General features: G+C 42.8%; 1 protein-coding gene across 1 annotated transcript in view; it reads left to right on the top strand.

Annotated features, from left to right (window-relative positions):
- Positions 1 to 17,318, top strand: part of MYO15A (myosin XVA) — a 1,426,381-nt gene that overhangs the window by 1,290,969 nt on the left and 118,094 nt on the right. The window contains exon 60 of the mRNA XM_078662701.1: positions 12,693 to 12,826. Within this exon, the coding sequence (XP_078518827.1) occupies positions 12,693 to 12,826 (134 nt within the window). The remainder of the gene's footprint in view (positions 1 to 12,692; positions 12,827 to 17,318) is intronic.

The raw sequence follows: 17,318 nt of genomic DNA, 5'->3' as shown, positions 1-17,318 counted from the left end.
TCTCAATAACAAACAGAAAAGAAAATTAGTACAAGAGGAAATGGATATGTATAAGCCTCACCTAGCACTTATGTCTGAAACACACATTAGCTACAAAGATAGAAAGCTACTGTCTCAAATGGGTTACGACTTGGTTGTTTGCTCGTCTTTAGGAGCTTCGATCCGTGGGGTTGCTATACTCAAACAGAAAAGATTAGTGATGGAAATTATTAAAACGGCTTCTGATGTACGGGGTCGATGGGCGATTGCGCAAATTCTACTGGAAACTAAGAAATTTGTTTTGTGTCTGGTTTATGGGCCTAATATTGATGATCCGAAATTGTATGAGCAGCTAAACATTGAGCTATTGGAGTGGGAGGGGGAAGTTTTGGTAATGGGAGATTTTAACTGCGCTATGGATAATAAAATAGACACTACTGGTTTAAGCAGTGCTAAGAGGATGCGTAAGGTTAAGGCTGCTATTACGGAGTTGGGTAGAATTCATAATTTGAAAGATATATGGCGCTCAAAACACCCAAAACTAGCTGGTTTCACCTATTATTCTGCGCCTCATCGATCCTGTTCTAGAATCGATATGGTGTGGGCTTCTGATCACATAATAGAAAATTGCACTATAGAACTATGTCCGAGGGTGACCTCGGATCACAACCCGATACTAATGGAACTTAAAAATACTGAGCAAAGTCCGGCAGCACGACTTTTTACATTTCCAAGGTATTTGTTTAGTGACTCACAATTTACTTTACTTTTAAAGGAACATATTAAGGAATATATAGACTTAAACAGTAACACCGCTCCGATAAATACAGTCTGGGATGCTTGTAAGTGCAGCATTAGGGGCTTTGCCCAACAGTATATTTTTAGGAAAAACGCTGAAAGTCGCAGAGAAACTAAGTTAACCATCTCTAATATTTTGCGGGTTGAGCAACAATTAGTAGAAGCTGCTATTCAAAAAACACCAAATATTCAACTATTAAGAATGGAGCTGTTAAAACTACAATCTTCCATTAAAAAATCACTAAGAGAAGGGTATAGTGCTAAAATCCATAAATATAAATTGGCGCAGTATGAGGAAGGGGACCGAATTGGCAAAGTACTTGCATACAAAGTTGCTGATAAGAAAGCCAGAACTAGGATTAAACAAATCAAAGGTCCAGATTTATGCAACTATGAACAAACAGATCAGATTCTTGACCAATTCACTAAATATTATCGCAAATTATACACACCCGACAACGTCCCCACTACAGCCCAAATACTTCAGTATCTAGATGAGTATATGCCTACACCTATAGATACTGAAGCTGTGCTCCAGCTTAATTCTAGAATAACAATGTCTGAAATAAATGAGGCAACTCTCGCCTTACCCTCTGGTAAAGCGGCAGGAGAGGATAGCTTGCCTATAGAGCTATATAAAGTATGCGCACAAGAACTACTCCCTCTTCTGGAAAAAGTGATGGACTCTATAACAGAGTCTAGAATGGCTCCCATGTCCTGGAAAATTGCCAAAATAGCTTTCTTTTTAAAGAAAAACAAGCCCCCGGAAGAATGCGGCTCTTATCGGACGATTTCTTTGATCAACTCCGATGTAAAAAAAATTGCCAAAATATTGGCCAAACGTTTAGCCCCTATAATGCCAGTTTTAGTTAACTTCCAGCAACATGGTTTTGTGACTGGGAGAGATACCACAGCCCATGTAAATATGGCAATCACAGCCTTTGATGTCGCCTCAACTACTCTCACCCCACTCGGGATGGTAATGTTAGATGCGGAAAAGGCATTCGACCGAGTGGGGTGGGAGTATTTGTGGGAGGTTTTGAAGAAAATTGGTATCGAGGGCTCCTATCTTGATTGGGTATGCTCGCTTTATGATACACCACGGGCGAAGATCAGTTATGGGGGAACGGAGTCAGCTACGTTCTTGATAGAGAGGGGAACAAGGCAAGGCTGCCCTCTGTCCCCTCTACTTTTTGCGCTATCTTTGGAGCCTTTTCTAAACGCATTGACAACTCAGGATAGTATTATACCTGCACAACACGGTGGTAAAAGTCTGAAGATAACTGCTTTTGCAGATGATATAGCGATATACACAACTGACTTGGTTACAGCAATCCCGGCAATAATACAGGAGGCTGGAAATTTCGGAGATGTGTCCGGCTATAAACTTAATGTAAGTAAGACACAAGTTATTGCTAACTATAAACCATCGGAACCAATTCTTGGTTTATGTCAAAGCGCGACCTATCTTGGAATCAAGCTGACAGCTAATATAAACAAGGTGATAACTATGAACTATGACTCCATGTTAAAGGAAATTACGTTACTTTTAAAAAAAATGGCACACGATACCGCTCAGCCTAGTGGGGCGTATTAATTTAATTAAAATGAAGATTCTGCCCAAACTATTATATTTATTTAGATCAATTCCCTTGCAAATTAACAAACTTTTTTTTAAGAAACTAGAAGGCATTTGTAGTAGCTTTGTGTGGGGCTATAAAAAAGCGCGTAGATCTATCAAATTATTGGAGTTACCAATCGAAATGGGAGGCTTGATGTTTCCTGATTTTAGACTATATTATTTCGCTACTTTTTTTCAACGTATACGAAGCTAGCTGAAAAATGAGAGTTCTTTATTTTACCACCACTATATGCTGGGACCTGACTGCAACCAATTCTTATTTCGTGTACACGATCCTAATTACTTCAAAAGAATTAAATTTAAGACCGCAAGACATATCAAGAAAATCTGGGAACAAATCATGACTTTAGGAAAAATTTCTTATTACAATGCTGAGCTTAGACTGTGGGGTAATCCTGGGCTACCTGGTATTTTTTCAGACGGTTTAGGGAAGATATGGGCTAGGCATGGAATTACCACTCTGGGAGACCTCTGTGGCCCGAATGGTTTTCTAGATTTTGGCATACTTAGACTTATATTTGAATTAAATGACGATATGTATTTTAAATATATCCAAATCAGGGATTTTCTACTCCGCAAGATGAGGATTTTGGAATTATCACATTCGGACTCTTTAACATGTCTCTACTCAGATAAAGTTAAATCACTTATAAGCCTAAGCTATGGTCATTTGATTGCAAGTAAAAGGGACGATAGTGGGAATCTAGCGGCTAAATGGTCATCCAGACTAGGAGTTAACATTAACCCTAAACAGATCTCAACCTCATTATGCCAAATAAACCGGGTAGTCCAATCTTCCAATTTGAGGCTTCAGCTATATCGAACAGTTACTCAGTTATACTATACTCCACAAAGAATATTTAGCTGGACACGTGGCAACCAGACTAACGATCGTACCAAGTGTCCGAAATGTGATATGGAAGCAGCAGGTATCGAGCATATGTTGGTTTCATGTCCGAAGTTATCTATATTTTGGAATGGGATAACGGATGTTCTGTCGAGGAAACAAATCAATATTCCGCCGATATCGCCACAGCTGATTCTACTCGACTTTCAAGACAACCTTAGTCAGCATAGGGATCTATTAACTATAGTATATGCATGCGCTAGGCTAGTCATAGCTAGATCTTGGATTTCAAAAGATCCTTCTAGCGTAATGGAATGGTGGAGCTTGATAATGAAATCAATGTTATGGAACTCTCTTTAGCAAGACTTCGAGGACCCAACGCCTTGAAAAAGAAAGAAAAAATTTGGGGAACTTTTTTTGAACTGTAAATATGTTTAGAGACCAGTGTTAAATCTGTTTTCGCAACTATGCTTTGCTAAAAAGTACTTTTGGAACTACATAAGTCCATTCTCTGCTTTAGCTGTTAAAGGAGAAATAGTATTTTCTTTCTTATTGCATTTAAATTTGATGATGATGTTCTTCCTGCAATAATAATAATGTATAAAAAGAAAAAAAAGAAAAAAGAAAACTGAGAATGGGAATTCTAGCCCACATGTGGTAAATACCTCACCCGGGGGCAATGGTAGTTACTATGTGTGGTAAATGCCCACCTTATTATGACCAATTTGCAACAAGAGCTTTTATGTTTACGCACACATACAGTTATGGATAGTTATTAATGAATTGCCACCATGTTCTGCTTTCATCTTTCATGTCCTAATAACAGGCTAAATTCCTATCGCTTTGTGAACAAGCGGCTGCACAGGGATCGTAATTATAACTTGTGTGAGAACTATCTTATTCTCTGAGCTGCTTCTTATAGATTCCAACAGGTCAAACCTGCTGAAATGTATCGGGTGTGGGAGGCCTGGAAAAAGGAATATAAGACGAATCGATTCTACATGCCTCATTTTCAAGTTGTAAAAACCTCACCCTGGGGGTAGTAGTATTTAACATGTTTGGTGAATGCCCTAACCCATTTCACTCAACTTGTGCGAGCCAATATAGCAAAACTGACTATTTTAAAGAGAAAAAATGGTATTCCACCATTCTACATGAAAGACCTAAACAAAAAATAAACACATCTAATAGAAAAAAATAGACATGTGAAAACATAGAAGATTAGCAAAGAGTTCAGAAATTATAAAGTGATAAAAATAAGATGTCCATGAATCACAAGCTCTCAACTGCCATTGATTCTTAATAAAAGCTTTGTTGAAGACTATAGTGCCAGATGTATGAAGCTTATTTGAGGTTGCTAACGACCGATTCATAGAATTGGACGGTTTGTGACCGGAAAAAAGCATTTTTTATGTACAGATTACCAATTTGCCATTTGGTAACCTATTACTGAATCTCAAATTGGGTTTACAATTCGGTATTAGGAAGGGGCGTGCTTAGGGCGGCCCTTCCTAATAGTTACTTGCAGTGGTATGTGTGAATGTTTTGTGACCAAAATGCAGTCAGACAAACTCGGAGTTGGTGGCGATGTTGATGAAAAAAAATTTTAAGAGCAGGTAGTGGTCCCATAGACTACTTCCTACTCTTAAAAATTAAAAGAAAACTTTTCATTTTGCATTTTTAAATGCTTCCTTTTTTCCTTTAAGGATAACAGGCTGCATTTTAAAAAAGAATTACTTTATTTAAAAGCAGTCCCAGACATGGTGGTCTGCTAAGCCCAGCAGGCCACCATCACTTTGATTTTTGCCATTCCCAATGGGTCGCAAACCAACACCTACCTTATGAATATCAATGAGATAGGTCTATTTGCGACTCACTGGGATCTGCAAAATATCTTGAACAAACATTTGTACATCGCTGTTTGCGATTACCAAATAACGAATTGCAAAAATTTGCTGTTAGGTAAAGCAAACACAAAGCTACATACATCTGGTCCATAGTTGTGAATTGACCAATAATTCTTGACTGAATCCATTTTCAAACTCTTTTATTAGAGTTTTTTTGTCTTTGATCAGGTCCCACGCGTCTTTCATATTTTCTCAACTCACAACCTGAGACAGGTGAATGCACCTGTGCACTTGAATACATTGCAAGTGCTTTTTGTTGGATGTGTGTGCACATGGGCTATGGAACAGTGTAATGGGCCTCGGGCATTTTTTCTGCAAAAGGTAAACTACAAGTTCTGCTCTTCTGCTAGTGTGGAGTAAGCCAAGCCATCAGCTGTATCATGTTCCTTTTAGCATACCTTACTGCATGACAAATTTAACAAGACAAACATTTGAATTTAAATGAACAGACACCAACTTGTAATAGGAATGCAATTTGCAGATGATAATTGAAAGAGGAAGAAAAACAGAACATATATAAAGAAAGGTATTTTTTGTGTAATGTAAGTCCAGTATTTAATGTAAGGGCGTTTCACGTATTTTTTAAGCACGGAAAGAGCGACCAACGAGAAAGTCAAAGACGAGCTGATAAAGTATCACTCCCACCTGTATGCTAACACTGGCTGGTATCCTCAAAACCAATCTCCACCTCTTTTGCTCAGATTGACGACAATTACAAATCCAATTGACTGCCCTGCCTTCCATTTTCCTCTCAGACCGAAAAAAAGAAAAGCATGGGTGATTTTGTTCCATTTGTAAGTAATCAAAAGTTCCCAAAATGGAATGACGTAAAAATTTAAAAGCAGAGCTTTGTAGGGACTTTCAAAACTCCACTTAAGTTCTGTCTTAATACTTCCATACTTGGTCATTGGGAAATACACCATTGCTCGATCCTCTCCAGTCTATATGGTCTTTATGGACCTATCGTCCGCTTTTGATTTAGTTAATAGGTCCAAGCTTTGGTCCATCTTATTGGCCTATGGATTGGATGAGCCTCTGGTACATTTTCTGGCGCACCTCCATAAAGATGTTAAGGCCCAGGTTAGGATCGGCAGCTGTAGCGAGGTCTCTGGAGCCACTGTGGGCAGCAGGGGAGTCAGACAGGTATGCTTTCTGGCTCCCCTGCTTTTTATTATTTATATCAATGGACTGAAAAATTGCCTGAAACCCACGACCCCAGATGTCCTCAGAATCAATAGGAAACCGCTGCCGGTACTATTTTACGCAGATGATGCGGTCCTTATTGGCTGCACTCTGAATTCTCTGCGCACCTTAGTAAAGACCTTTGTAAACTACATGGGCAGTTTAGATTTATGCGTCAATTTAAAAAAATCCTTTATAATGTCCTGTGGCCCCGAAAAGCGCCAGCTCAATTCTATTAGTGTAGGTAGTCAAAAACTGACAAGCACTCGTACCTTTCTCTATCTCAGGGTGGTCTTTGCTGCGAACGGCTCATGGACTGAGCACTTGGCTCACTCCAGGAGCAAGTTCTCAAAGGCCATCAATTCTATCATTAGCCACCCTCGCCCAGAGAATACAGGTGCTATATTCGCTATTTTAAAATTTTTAAAATTGCAATGTGTTCCAGTAGGCACGTATGGGGCCGAGATTTGGGGTAATGTAAACAGCCACTGCATCCAGCAGGAAGAAAATAGGTTTTGCAGAAAGCTGTTGGGTGTCCCAATTTCCACCCCTCAATACATCTGCCATAGGGAACTTAATTTAAATTATATCATTGATTTTATTAATGCTCGCCCTGCTCTTTTCTGGCTATCAGTCTGGAAGAATTAAGCTGCGTCCTTAACTGGAGAAATGATCAGTTACTGTGTTAAATATGAGAGAGGAAGGGATATCCCATGGCTGTCGGGAGTGTACCACAGTCTTTGTAGTGTCAATAAAGGAAGTCTCTTTTTAAACCCGAGTAAAGTTGAAACACTCCATAAAACCAAGCATTTGCAATGCAATAGGTCTCGCATTTGTGAGAGTTTGAGCTTTTGGCATTGTAAATGACAATGCCTTTTTTATTTGTATTGGTTTTTAAAACAGATAAATCAAAAGGCATTCTCATGCACAATGCCAATAGCTCAAACTCTCACAAATGTGAGACCGATTGCATTGGAAAGGATGGTTCTCGTAAGCAACTCCATTTTGCCAGCACCAGAAAAACCTCACCATAATTGGGACAGTGAAGGCAGGGTCACGCACGTGCTCTGAAGAGGGAGGGTCATAAAGGAAACGATAAGTAGGCGGGTCTTTCTTGTTTCACAGCAAGAACGTGGAGGCATCATTAGCTGCTTCATTGATCATTTGGAGGGAGGGAGGGAGGATGACCTGCTAAATTTGGGGGATCATCCCTTAATCCAAAATTGCAGCCTAATCCTGATCAGGTGTTGAGAAGTGTTAATGCAAGCTAGCACATATGCAGGGTGACCCCTGTCCCTTATCCGGTATGATTATTCATCGCCTGTGTTTGTTGAGGGCAGCACGAGCAGCATACCTTTTTAATGAATATAATTAAAATTAATAACTGGATGCAAGCAGTCGCTCGCACTGTTTGTTCTAATAAATTCGCAACCATTGAACACTCAACTGGCCTCAGAAATTATGCTAACAGATGAAATGTGGTTTAACACACAGCAGTCCCCAAAGTAATGTTTGCCTATATGATATATACCAAGTGGTATTAACGTAGCAGCAGACAACATCTAGCGTCAGTCAGCAAATGCTAATGAAGCAATAAGTCATACGACCGCAGACTGCAGTCACCAGCGCGGCTTGGGCCCCAGGAATGTGGGCAGGCTTACTGGCTGTCGTGAGTGCCTGGCCACCACAGGGGCTCGCAGATGGGCTTAACATCCGTCGTTCGAACTAGGGTCAGCCTGGCAAAATGTTGCTCCCCACCCTCCACACAACTTCTTATAGCTGTCCCTCTCGCCTATATAGAACCACTAGACATTTGGACGGGTTAGATCATCACCACACAAATGAAACGCGTAGAAGCCATTAGTTAGCATGTATATAAAAAAAAACGAGTTGGGTGAACCGCGTACAATGAAACGCATGGTCGCCATTATTTAACATGTAAATGAAGAAAATAAAAAATGAGTTTGGTGAGCCACGAGCAACAGAACGCGCGGCTGCCATTATTTAGCATGTAAAAAATTTATTAAAATTAGTTCGGTGAGCCACCGGCAATGAGATGTGTGGCCGCAATTTAAGTATGTAAATATCAAACCAGATTTTTTAAATTAAGACATCGCCTGCCTTGCAGGTGTTCATGCAGCGGAGGAAGGGGCGGGGGCGGAGCGCATTTTAAATTTATAGCGCTACGCTTGGGTTAAAAAAACTAAACAAAGGCACACAAAGGGTGTAGATACAGGAGGGAGGGGGAACAAAGGAAGAAGCATCCAAGCAGATTGCGTGCAGAGAGTGTATTTAAAAGAAATGCAAATGCGAAGAAGCAGCCGCCATCACTGAAACTGGCGTCCAGTGCGTACTGTGTACATTAGTTCTCGAAACTGCTAATGAAAGCTCCCGAGTAAAGACACATGTAAAAAGGCCAGTCCTCATGGGAGGTAACAACAGAAGACAGGGAGGTACTAAGGAGGGACTTATAAGCTTATTAACAAATCAGAAGCCAACATTTACAAAGGAAAATGACACAAGCCACTGTCCTTTACTCAATACAGCATGTCTCGAAGAGCCAACGCATGCGCTTCCTAGGCGAGACCTAAAAATCATATTCTGGAGCTAGATAGCTCAAACACTTGTTACTACAGCGCTTAAAAACGTAACCAATAAAAAATAACATGGGCACACAGCTATTTTGTCGATTAGAAGTGCATTGAATAGCAGGAATATAGAATTCTTATAGGAGTACAAAACATGCAGGAACGAGAAGCAGTTAGTAGCATGAGATGGGTGAAGGTCCCCAACCCCGCAGTCACACAGACATTGTGATTTTCCATCTGCCCACGAAAAATGCTAAGAGCACAGAGACAATTGAATTAGGGTTGTGCCTCTTACCTGCTGCTGTGGAATCCACGCTGTAGCGGGTGGGTGCGGTGGCATGAAGCGAGCTGGCAGCCAAAGTCAGTAAGTCACTAACATTAAATAACAGTGCCCTCTGCTATCATCCTCTCTGGGGCTGAGACAACAGTGGAAAGAGCTCTTCTGGTGGAAGAAACTTCTCAGACAACACTTCTGACATCCTGTAGCCTGGCCAGTATGTTAAACTGGGCCATTCACAGCCGGAGCTCAATGCAGGCTTCTTCGGCGCAAAAGTGACGGACCTAGTCAGCACTATAAACAAGGCGCATGGCTGGCATTGTTAAACATGAAGTTTGTCGTACTGTTTAAAAAAAAAAATCATACAGATGCTATGAACATGCCACGCCATTGTGAAAGTGAAATCGCGCATAGCGTGCTAAAAATAAAAAAGAAGCGGCCGACATTGCTAAAAAGCATGGGGTGGCGGGCTGCTTTAAAAACAAGCTACAAAAACAAGCATTGTGCTAAAAAGCATGGGGTGGCGGGCTGCTTTAAAAACAAGCTACAAAAACAAGCATTGGCGCCGCGCGGCCGTAAAAGTAACGACGCGTGGCAATATAAACAAGAAAGCCACTGGGACAATGTTGTGCAGTAGACAAGATAAATTGAAATAAAAAGTTAAAGTAACTGGATCTACAACGTGGGCCACGATGCATAAAGAAGGAAAATCATTTTGTACTTTCATTAAAAAAATTCAAAACTTTATATGCCAAACCCATTGATCCTCTTTAGAACAACCTACTAAACCACAAGAAATTAACAGTTTACTTCTAAGAGTTCATGAACTCTGAATTACATAACAGCCTTCATTGTTATCCGAGCTCGGACTTGAACAAACCTTTACTTGTGCCACAGACCAGGAATGTGCCAACTCTGCCAAACGAGGACAAATTGAGTTATGAAGGAATGGAGGGGCCTTTATTAGGGGTTGTGCGACTAGAGAGGGTTGGGGTCCTGAATGGAGATCGGTGGGCAGGGGTAGGCGAAGGCGGGATCTACGAGGATATTGAACAGAAAAATGTCATTGTATGAGGGAAGCACAGTGGGGTGTGACAATGCAGGGTGAAAGCTAGGCTGAGCCTGCAAATTCATAACACAAGGAAAGCGGACTGGGTTTGGGCATATCAAATTCATTTAATTTGCTGTTGTGTAATAATTATGTGAATTTTTTACAACTTTCTGCAAAATTTCATTTAATGCTATACTGCCTTTTGCGCTTTATTTTGGCGTGAAATTAAATGGACGTGAGGAAATATTTGGAGTAAAAAATAATATCACATAAAACACCAGCATTTTAAGCAGCTGAACATGTTCTGCTTGTTTGTGGTGTTCTCATGCGCTTGGGGTATTTTTTTTGCCGCGAACTGCGCACAATTATGCAACAAACGTAAAGCAAAAATACCCAAGATTATGCCTGTGTAACAGAAATGTCATTCCCCTGCGTGGAGTCCTGAAGTGTGCGGTATGGAGAAAGAAGCACATGTTCGACGACCAAATCTCATGGGGAACACCGTCGGCAGGCTTGGCTTTTAAGCAAACAACTCTGCATTCTGGGACTTGTAGTTTTGGAATTAACATTGAAGCGATCGTCCTGTAAGCTTAAGACTTCAAAGAGCTGTTAAAACGTCAGAAATTACATTAGGTGTCACACATAGTATGTGATCATTAAATAGCAAGGTATGAGAAGGGTATGGACTGAATATGATCGGGTGTAAGAAGTTAACACGGCGGTTGTGTAAGAAGAAGACGGAAGGTCAGTGCTTACCCAGGAGGAAGAGGAGGGTGCAGGTCATTAAAGGGCCGCTGCAGCTTCATGGTTCGTCACTCTCGGATGCCTGCTCGAAGCTGCTGCCGGAAAGGGCTCGGGCCGTTCTGGACGAATCTCTGCAGCCTCTGTGCCTGCTCGGGGCACGCGACCGATAACACGGAGGCAGGGAGACCTGAGCTGAGGGGGAGGAGGTTACTATGTTTTTACAAGAAAACAGAAACAAGCAAACTCACCGCCGCAGCCCGGCTTCAACAGGAAGCCAGGCAACCTTTGTTGGGACGGGGGCGGGGCCGGACAAATACAGGAAGCAGGCGCTCCTGTGCCCGCCGGAAGATTTCCGTTTCAGCTAGCGGGGCTCCCGTGCTCGTGGAGAGCCCCGCGGCCCCCGCCTGTTAACCAGAATGACCCGCTGGCTGCCGAGGGACACGCAAGAAGAACCTGGTGAGTGGGGTGTGAGGGGGATGTGTGCGCGCGTGTGTCTGTGTGTACGCGCGTGTGTGTATGCGTGTGTGTGTGTTAAAAGAGCCCGATGAATGGTTGGTGGGGGGGAGGGGGTGTGTACGCGAGTGTCTGTCTGCCTAGCATGACTCCACTTTCTGACCCACACTGTTTTGTAAACAGCACGCACACAGCAAGCAGCCAGCAGCAAAAGCGCGCTCACGAGGACAAATCTGAGACAGCAGAGGCGCGTGGCCGAACGCTGTCTCAGATTCCCAGGAAACTGAAAACAATAGTTGTCGAGCTAGACTGCATGCTACGCATGCGCAACTCTAGCTCGACCTAACGAGTGAAAACGTGCACTTTATACACTATATAACACAGAAAGAATTAGTACGGAATCGAATAAATTCTTTGTATTAAGCTATATGAGCAAAGAACTGTACAGGCATCCTTTACCAATTTATCTTACTTTACCAACGACCCATTTGGAAAGGAGACTTTTATTCCATTTAAGAGCGGGCACTGTAAAATGTTTCTTATGTTTCCCTTTTGGCTATCACCCCAACCTTGATCACGCCCCTTGTCTATGTGATGGAGTGAGTAGACAAACTTATTTACAGTTTATGTTTCTTTGTAAATATTACTTAAAATACACCAAGTGGCTTTTAATTCCTTTTTTAAAAAAGCAGAGACCTGTCTGCCTGGATAATGCTTACCTGTGTTTGCTTACTATGACCAATGAAGAATTGGTCTTTCGCACTAGCACTTTTTTGAAAATTGCCACCCGAGCACGGAAGACGATGTCTAACCTCTGAACATTCTTATCCTTATATGATCACCTTATTAAATTAATTCATGAACTGTTATTGCAAATCACCATAAACTGTCTAATTTGATATGAATTTTATTACGATTGTTGTATAATTTGTTGTGTTGCTATGTTTTTATGGATTTCTTGGAATCCAAATAAAGTTTAACTTGAATTTGAACTTGAATACTTCCAGTTGATCTGTCTGTCTAACGAGGAACAAGTGCTCTATTTAATATGCTGTTTTCCTGAATAGGAACAGTTGACAGGGTTGACTGTGCATGTGTTACTGTCTTGCTTCTGCTATAGGCTACATGGTGAAAGCCTGTATGTGGTATCAAATATCTGTTGTTTATTTATTCGAAGTCCATGGCAGATGTTTCCTATGTTTGATTACCACTGCATTCCCCCAGGTTTTGCCAGACTACCTGAAAGGACTGTTCAGCATTCTGCCACACAAGCAGCCCGGTGAGCAGCACTTTCAGCAGATATCCAGACTAGCGGCCCTCCAACACCGCGCAAAGGACAGCATTTACCTGCCCACCATGTGAGTATCCGCACAAGTTCTAGCGCCATCTCTTTTATTCTGGGCAGACTTGAACAATGCTACCTTTCTCCTGGCCTGAACACACACAGGTACCAATGGGCCAGATGCTCTCAACAACAATGGGTAAATCTAGAACCAAACATAACTTAAGTCTGTACTGGGCCAAAGATCAAGATGTACAAGAGCGCCCTGCAAAGCAGCCGGAGAATTCAGTGTGTCCAGCTTTTGTGGCTTCAATCAGAATAGTTAATTCCTTCTTTTGGCATGCTACCTCCTTAAAGATCAAAAAGAGCCTACCCGCCCTCAAATAACTAATATTCTTTGTGCAAAACCCCGATTTCCAAAGTAGAACAGGGTTAATGTAACCTCTGCTTACTTCTTATGTAGCAAGGACAGTGCAGGAAGAATGTTATCATTGAACACAACCAGCTACCTCAGCTTTCACTCACTGACTGTATGCTTACTTTTGACTCTGTTTAGCACTCCGCTGACTTTTCAGCTAGGTTGGCACTATACAAATTCCACATATGTATTCATACAACCATATCTAATGTGTTCTGAGGTTAGTGAAGTAGTTGTGTTATTATTGCAAAACAAACCGCGTTTAAAACATTTTACTTCTGATGACACGAGTTTGGTAGAATCTATGGGATTTGTATAATCTCAAGAATTTGTAGAATATGAAGGACTGCCAGTGAAGCTCAGTACACTTCACATCATCAGGAGACACAGAATCTGCCTAGGATAAAAACATAAAGCGTTCAGAGTGTGATGGAGCCAACGCCTTTATTCAGAGTCCTTATTCTCTTGGAACTGCCTGCAGCATTTACACAGGGTGGTGTGGAGTGGAAAAACGATGGATTTGGGCCCAGATCTTTGGACTGGGGTGAATGTGTGACATTGATCCACATTCTGTCCATCATTGTTGTGTTTGCAATTACCGCTCTAAGTGTACTGGGGATGCTCAGACGTGAGTCCCAGGCACTCCACACCACTGGAGTCAAGCTAGCCGGGCTGATGAGAGGTGTTACCTCGAAACCGGGCCGGTCCTCGGATGCTTGATTCCGTTCTGGCAAGGACATGGCTTTTGTAGTTCGGACTGGACTGTTCCCATGGGGCACAGGGTCAGCGCTGATTTGCATATCGCCATTGTCTAACCCAGGGTGGTGTGGAGTGGAAAAACGATGGATTTGGGCCCAGATCTTTGGACTGGGGTGAATGTGTGACATTGATCCACATTCTGTCCATCATTGTTGTGTTTGCAATTGCAGCATTTACTGCCATGAATTGCTCCACCTTGATTGACCGCCTGTACCCAGAGTGTACAAACACAGCTCCAGGCACGGTCTATGGCAAATGGTGGTCTCCTTGCCTCCTTTTTGTTCACTGCCCTTCCTACTTTCCTTTCACTACCACAGGGCTTAACAGTGTCTGCTCTCTTGTTCAATGTCTACCTCACTCCACTGGAATCACTGGACTACTCATGCAGACTCACTACGATACCACTATTGATAAATATATTCTCAGAATCCACAAAACAACACACACAAGCTATTACAGAAGATTTACACTCAAAGAATACCAATGGATTCCCAAGACACAAGGCAAGACAGATATAGTGCTGTACAGCAACACATCCTTGATACTTCCACACTTTGCTAGATCACTCTTCCATGGTTCCTGACACCGTCATCCAAAATAATAATAACAAATCTTGCCATCCACATGGACTCTTACCTGTTCCTTTTTCCTTGGTTAACTCTCCTGTTAATTTTCTTGTTTCCATCTTAGAGCATGCCCTTTCGTAGCTGCCTTTTCTTAGAAGAGTTCTTGTAATAATAGCTGGTCCTCTACATTACTAACCTTGCCAGCAAACTGAACCTAAGCCTTCCCATCAGCCTATAATGCAGAATGCAGCACATACAAAACACAGTAAGCTCCTACACCGTCTTCATAGGCTTTGTTATGGTAGTTTGTATAGTGCAGCACCTAATAGATTTTTCTATCATGAATTGCTACTGATATTTTCTGAGAGATTATTGAAGGAAAAGAGGTTGGTCGTGAGAAGCTTTTTAAATATACTTCTGACTTCCCATGCGTACAGATGATAGTTGTAGGAAAAGGGAATGTTAAACCCTGAAAGCAAGAGACCACAGTATTTCTCCAGTATTAGGGGTGTCTTTCATAGATTCACATGCTTGAATATTCCCCGTCGTCGAAGTGGGAGTCCCACGGTAAATAAAATAGCAATAATGCTAAATATATATATAAAATATATAAACATAATACAAGAAAATAATGGAAATACAACTGAAATCCTCTAAAAACGATTCCTACATAGGAATGCAAGGTAAAGAGAAAAAACTATTTGTAACACATTAGTGTCATTATGTTAGTCCAAATTACAGTCAATCAGGCGCCAGCACCCTCTAGAACCTTCTCCTCAGAAGCTCAAGCCCTCAGATTTTCTACCGCACGTCGTGTGAAGGGAGTCTCCCTGAGCTCTGCTCAGTTCTCATCTCTACTCTTCTAGTTTCCAGTGTTTTCTTCACAAAATGTCAAGTAAGAAGTCTTTATTTAGACCTTGCTCTTCTTGTGGGAAGCTGCGCCTTTTTGAAAAGGACCCCCACCAGAAGTGTATCTACTGTTTATATCCTGATCATGAGGCTGCCAACTGCAAGTTCTGTAGAACTTTTTCTACTAAGACTCTTAAAGACCGAGAAGGCCGTCTTCTCCTTTGGCTGCAGCGTCTTAAGGACAAGGATTCTGCGCTGTCTGATGCAGAAAGTTTACAATCTGGTCTTTCCACAGTAGCCTCTAAGCGTGGTAGTGTTCAGGAGCTTCCATCTCCTTTCATCAAAAAACCTAAATTGGCCTTGTCTTTGGCTCCTGTGGTGTCATCCGCCACTCCTACCACCTCTACGCCCACAAGACCTGGCTCTCAGGCGTCTTCTACTGCCTCTCGAGGTGTTTCCACGCCTCTTAAAGTTCCGCCGTCGAACGGGCGGGTCGACGAGCGTTCCGACGACGAGAACAGCTTTGCCTGCATCTTCGACGACGACGCTGACTACCACTTCAGCCTTCTCGTCGTCGACGACGGTGTCGTCGACAGCCCACACATCGACGAGAGTTTCGTTGCCGTCTCAGCCTGCTCCGTCGACGATTCCCATCTCCTCGTCGACGAAGAAGAGAGAATCCTGGTCGACGAAAGACCCGAAGAAATCGTCGTCGTCGACGACCCCGTCGACCAAGCACTCGTCGACGAAGACTCCGTCGACCAAAGTCTCGTCAACGGAGACACCGTCGACAAAGGTCTCGTCGACGAAGACACCGTCGACCACAGCCCCGTCGACGAAGATACCGTCTACGGAGGCTTTACCAGCTTCGACGACGGCACCGTCGACGACGAATCCGTCGACGACTTCACCTACAGTGGATCGACAGTGACCCGGGCGACGACTCCGTCGACGGCTAAACCGTCGACGACGAATTCTACCAAATTACCTTCGTCGACAGCCAAGCCAGTCTCGTCGGCGTTAACGTCGACGGCGGCACCGATTTCGTTTGCCTCTTTACCGCTCGTGCCGTTGAAGACTTCGGAATCTTCACATCGTCGCACTACTGTTCCCTGCCAACAGATCTCTGATCCAGAGCCACAACCACCTTCTCCGATGTTTGCAACTACAGACACAGACTCGGAGCATGAATGGGACGTGTTTGGGGCGGCACATAGTCCCTCTGATTTAATAATTAAATGTCAGGAGTCTGATTCGGACGACAATGGCGGTGACCAAGAGTCTCAACAGGAAGAGCAGTTGGTCCAAGTTCCTTTGGCTACCATTCCACTAACCTTGATCTCTAATCTCCAACATATGTTGGATGACTACAACCGCCGTTTTCCTGCAACACCGCAGACTACACCTGTACAGTCCCCTGCTCCTGTGGCACTACCTCTACCTTCTTTGCCGTCTATCTTACCAATAACAACTTCGTCTCAGGTTCAGACGTCTAGAATACATACCACTGTTTACCCGCAGGATGCGGATGATGAAGCGGTCCCAGAGCGTGAGGACGGAGAGGTCCCTGACAACTCGGATGATGATGCAGGCGACCAGGATATGGCTGAATGGGACGATTATCGGGCATTGACGCCCTCTCCTCTGCCTCGAAACTCGGGGGAATCCCCACCTGTGGATATCGCCAGTTTCCATCTTTTAATGGACAAAGCGGCTCAGCGTTTCAAATTACCACGATCACAACGCGAGGAGGACTGTTTTCTTTATGATTTTAAAGATAAACCTTATAAGCAGGTACACACAATTCCGATCATTGATTTCGTTTGGAAGGAGGGAATTAAACTCATGAATGCTCCAAACTCCTTACCTGCTCAGATACCGCGCCTTGAGAAAAAGTACGAGGCGCCAACTGGTTCTCCAGCTTGCCTGACTTCTCATCCCAAGCCAGACTCCGTGGTGACTCAGGCTGCACAGCG

Source organism: Lissotriton helveticus, chromosome 10 (assembly GCF_964261635.1).
Source record: "Lissotriton helveticus chromosome 10, aLisHel1.1, whole genome shotgun sequence".
Lineage (NCBI taxonomy): Eukaryota > Metazoa > Chordata > Amphibia > Caudata > Salamandridae > Lissotriton > Lissotriton helveticus.
The sequence above is the reverse complement of the archived record's forward strand: the minus strand, read 5'-3'. Positions and strand labels throughout refer to the sequence as shown.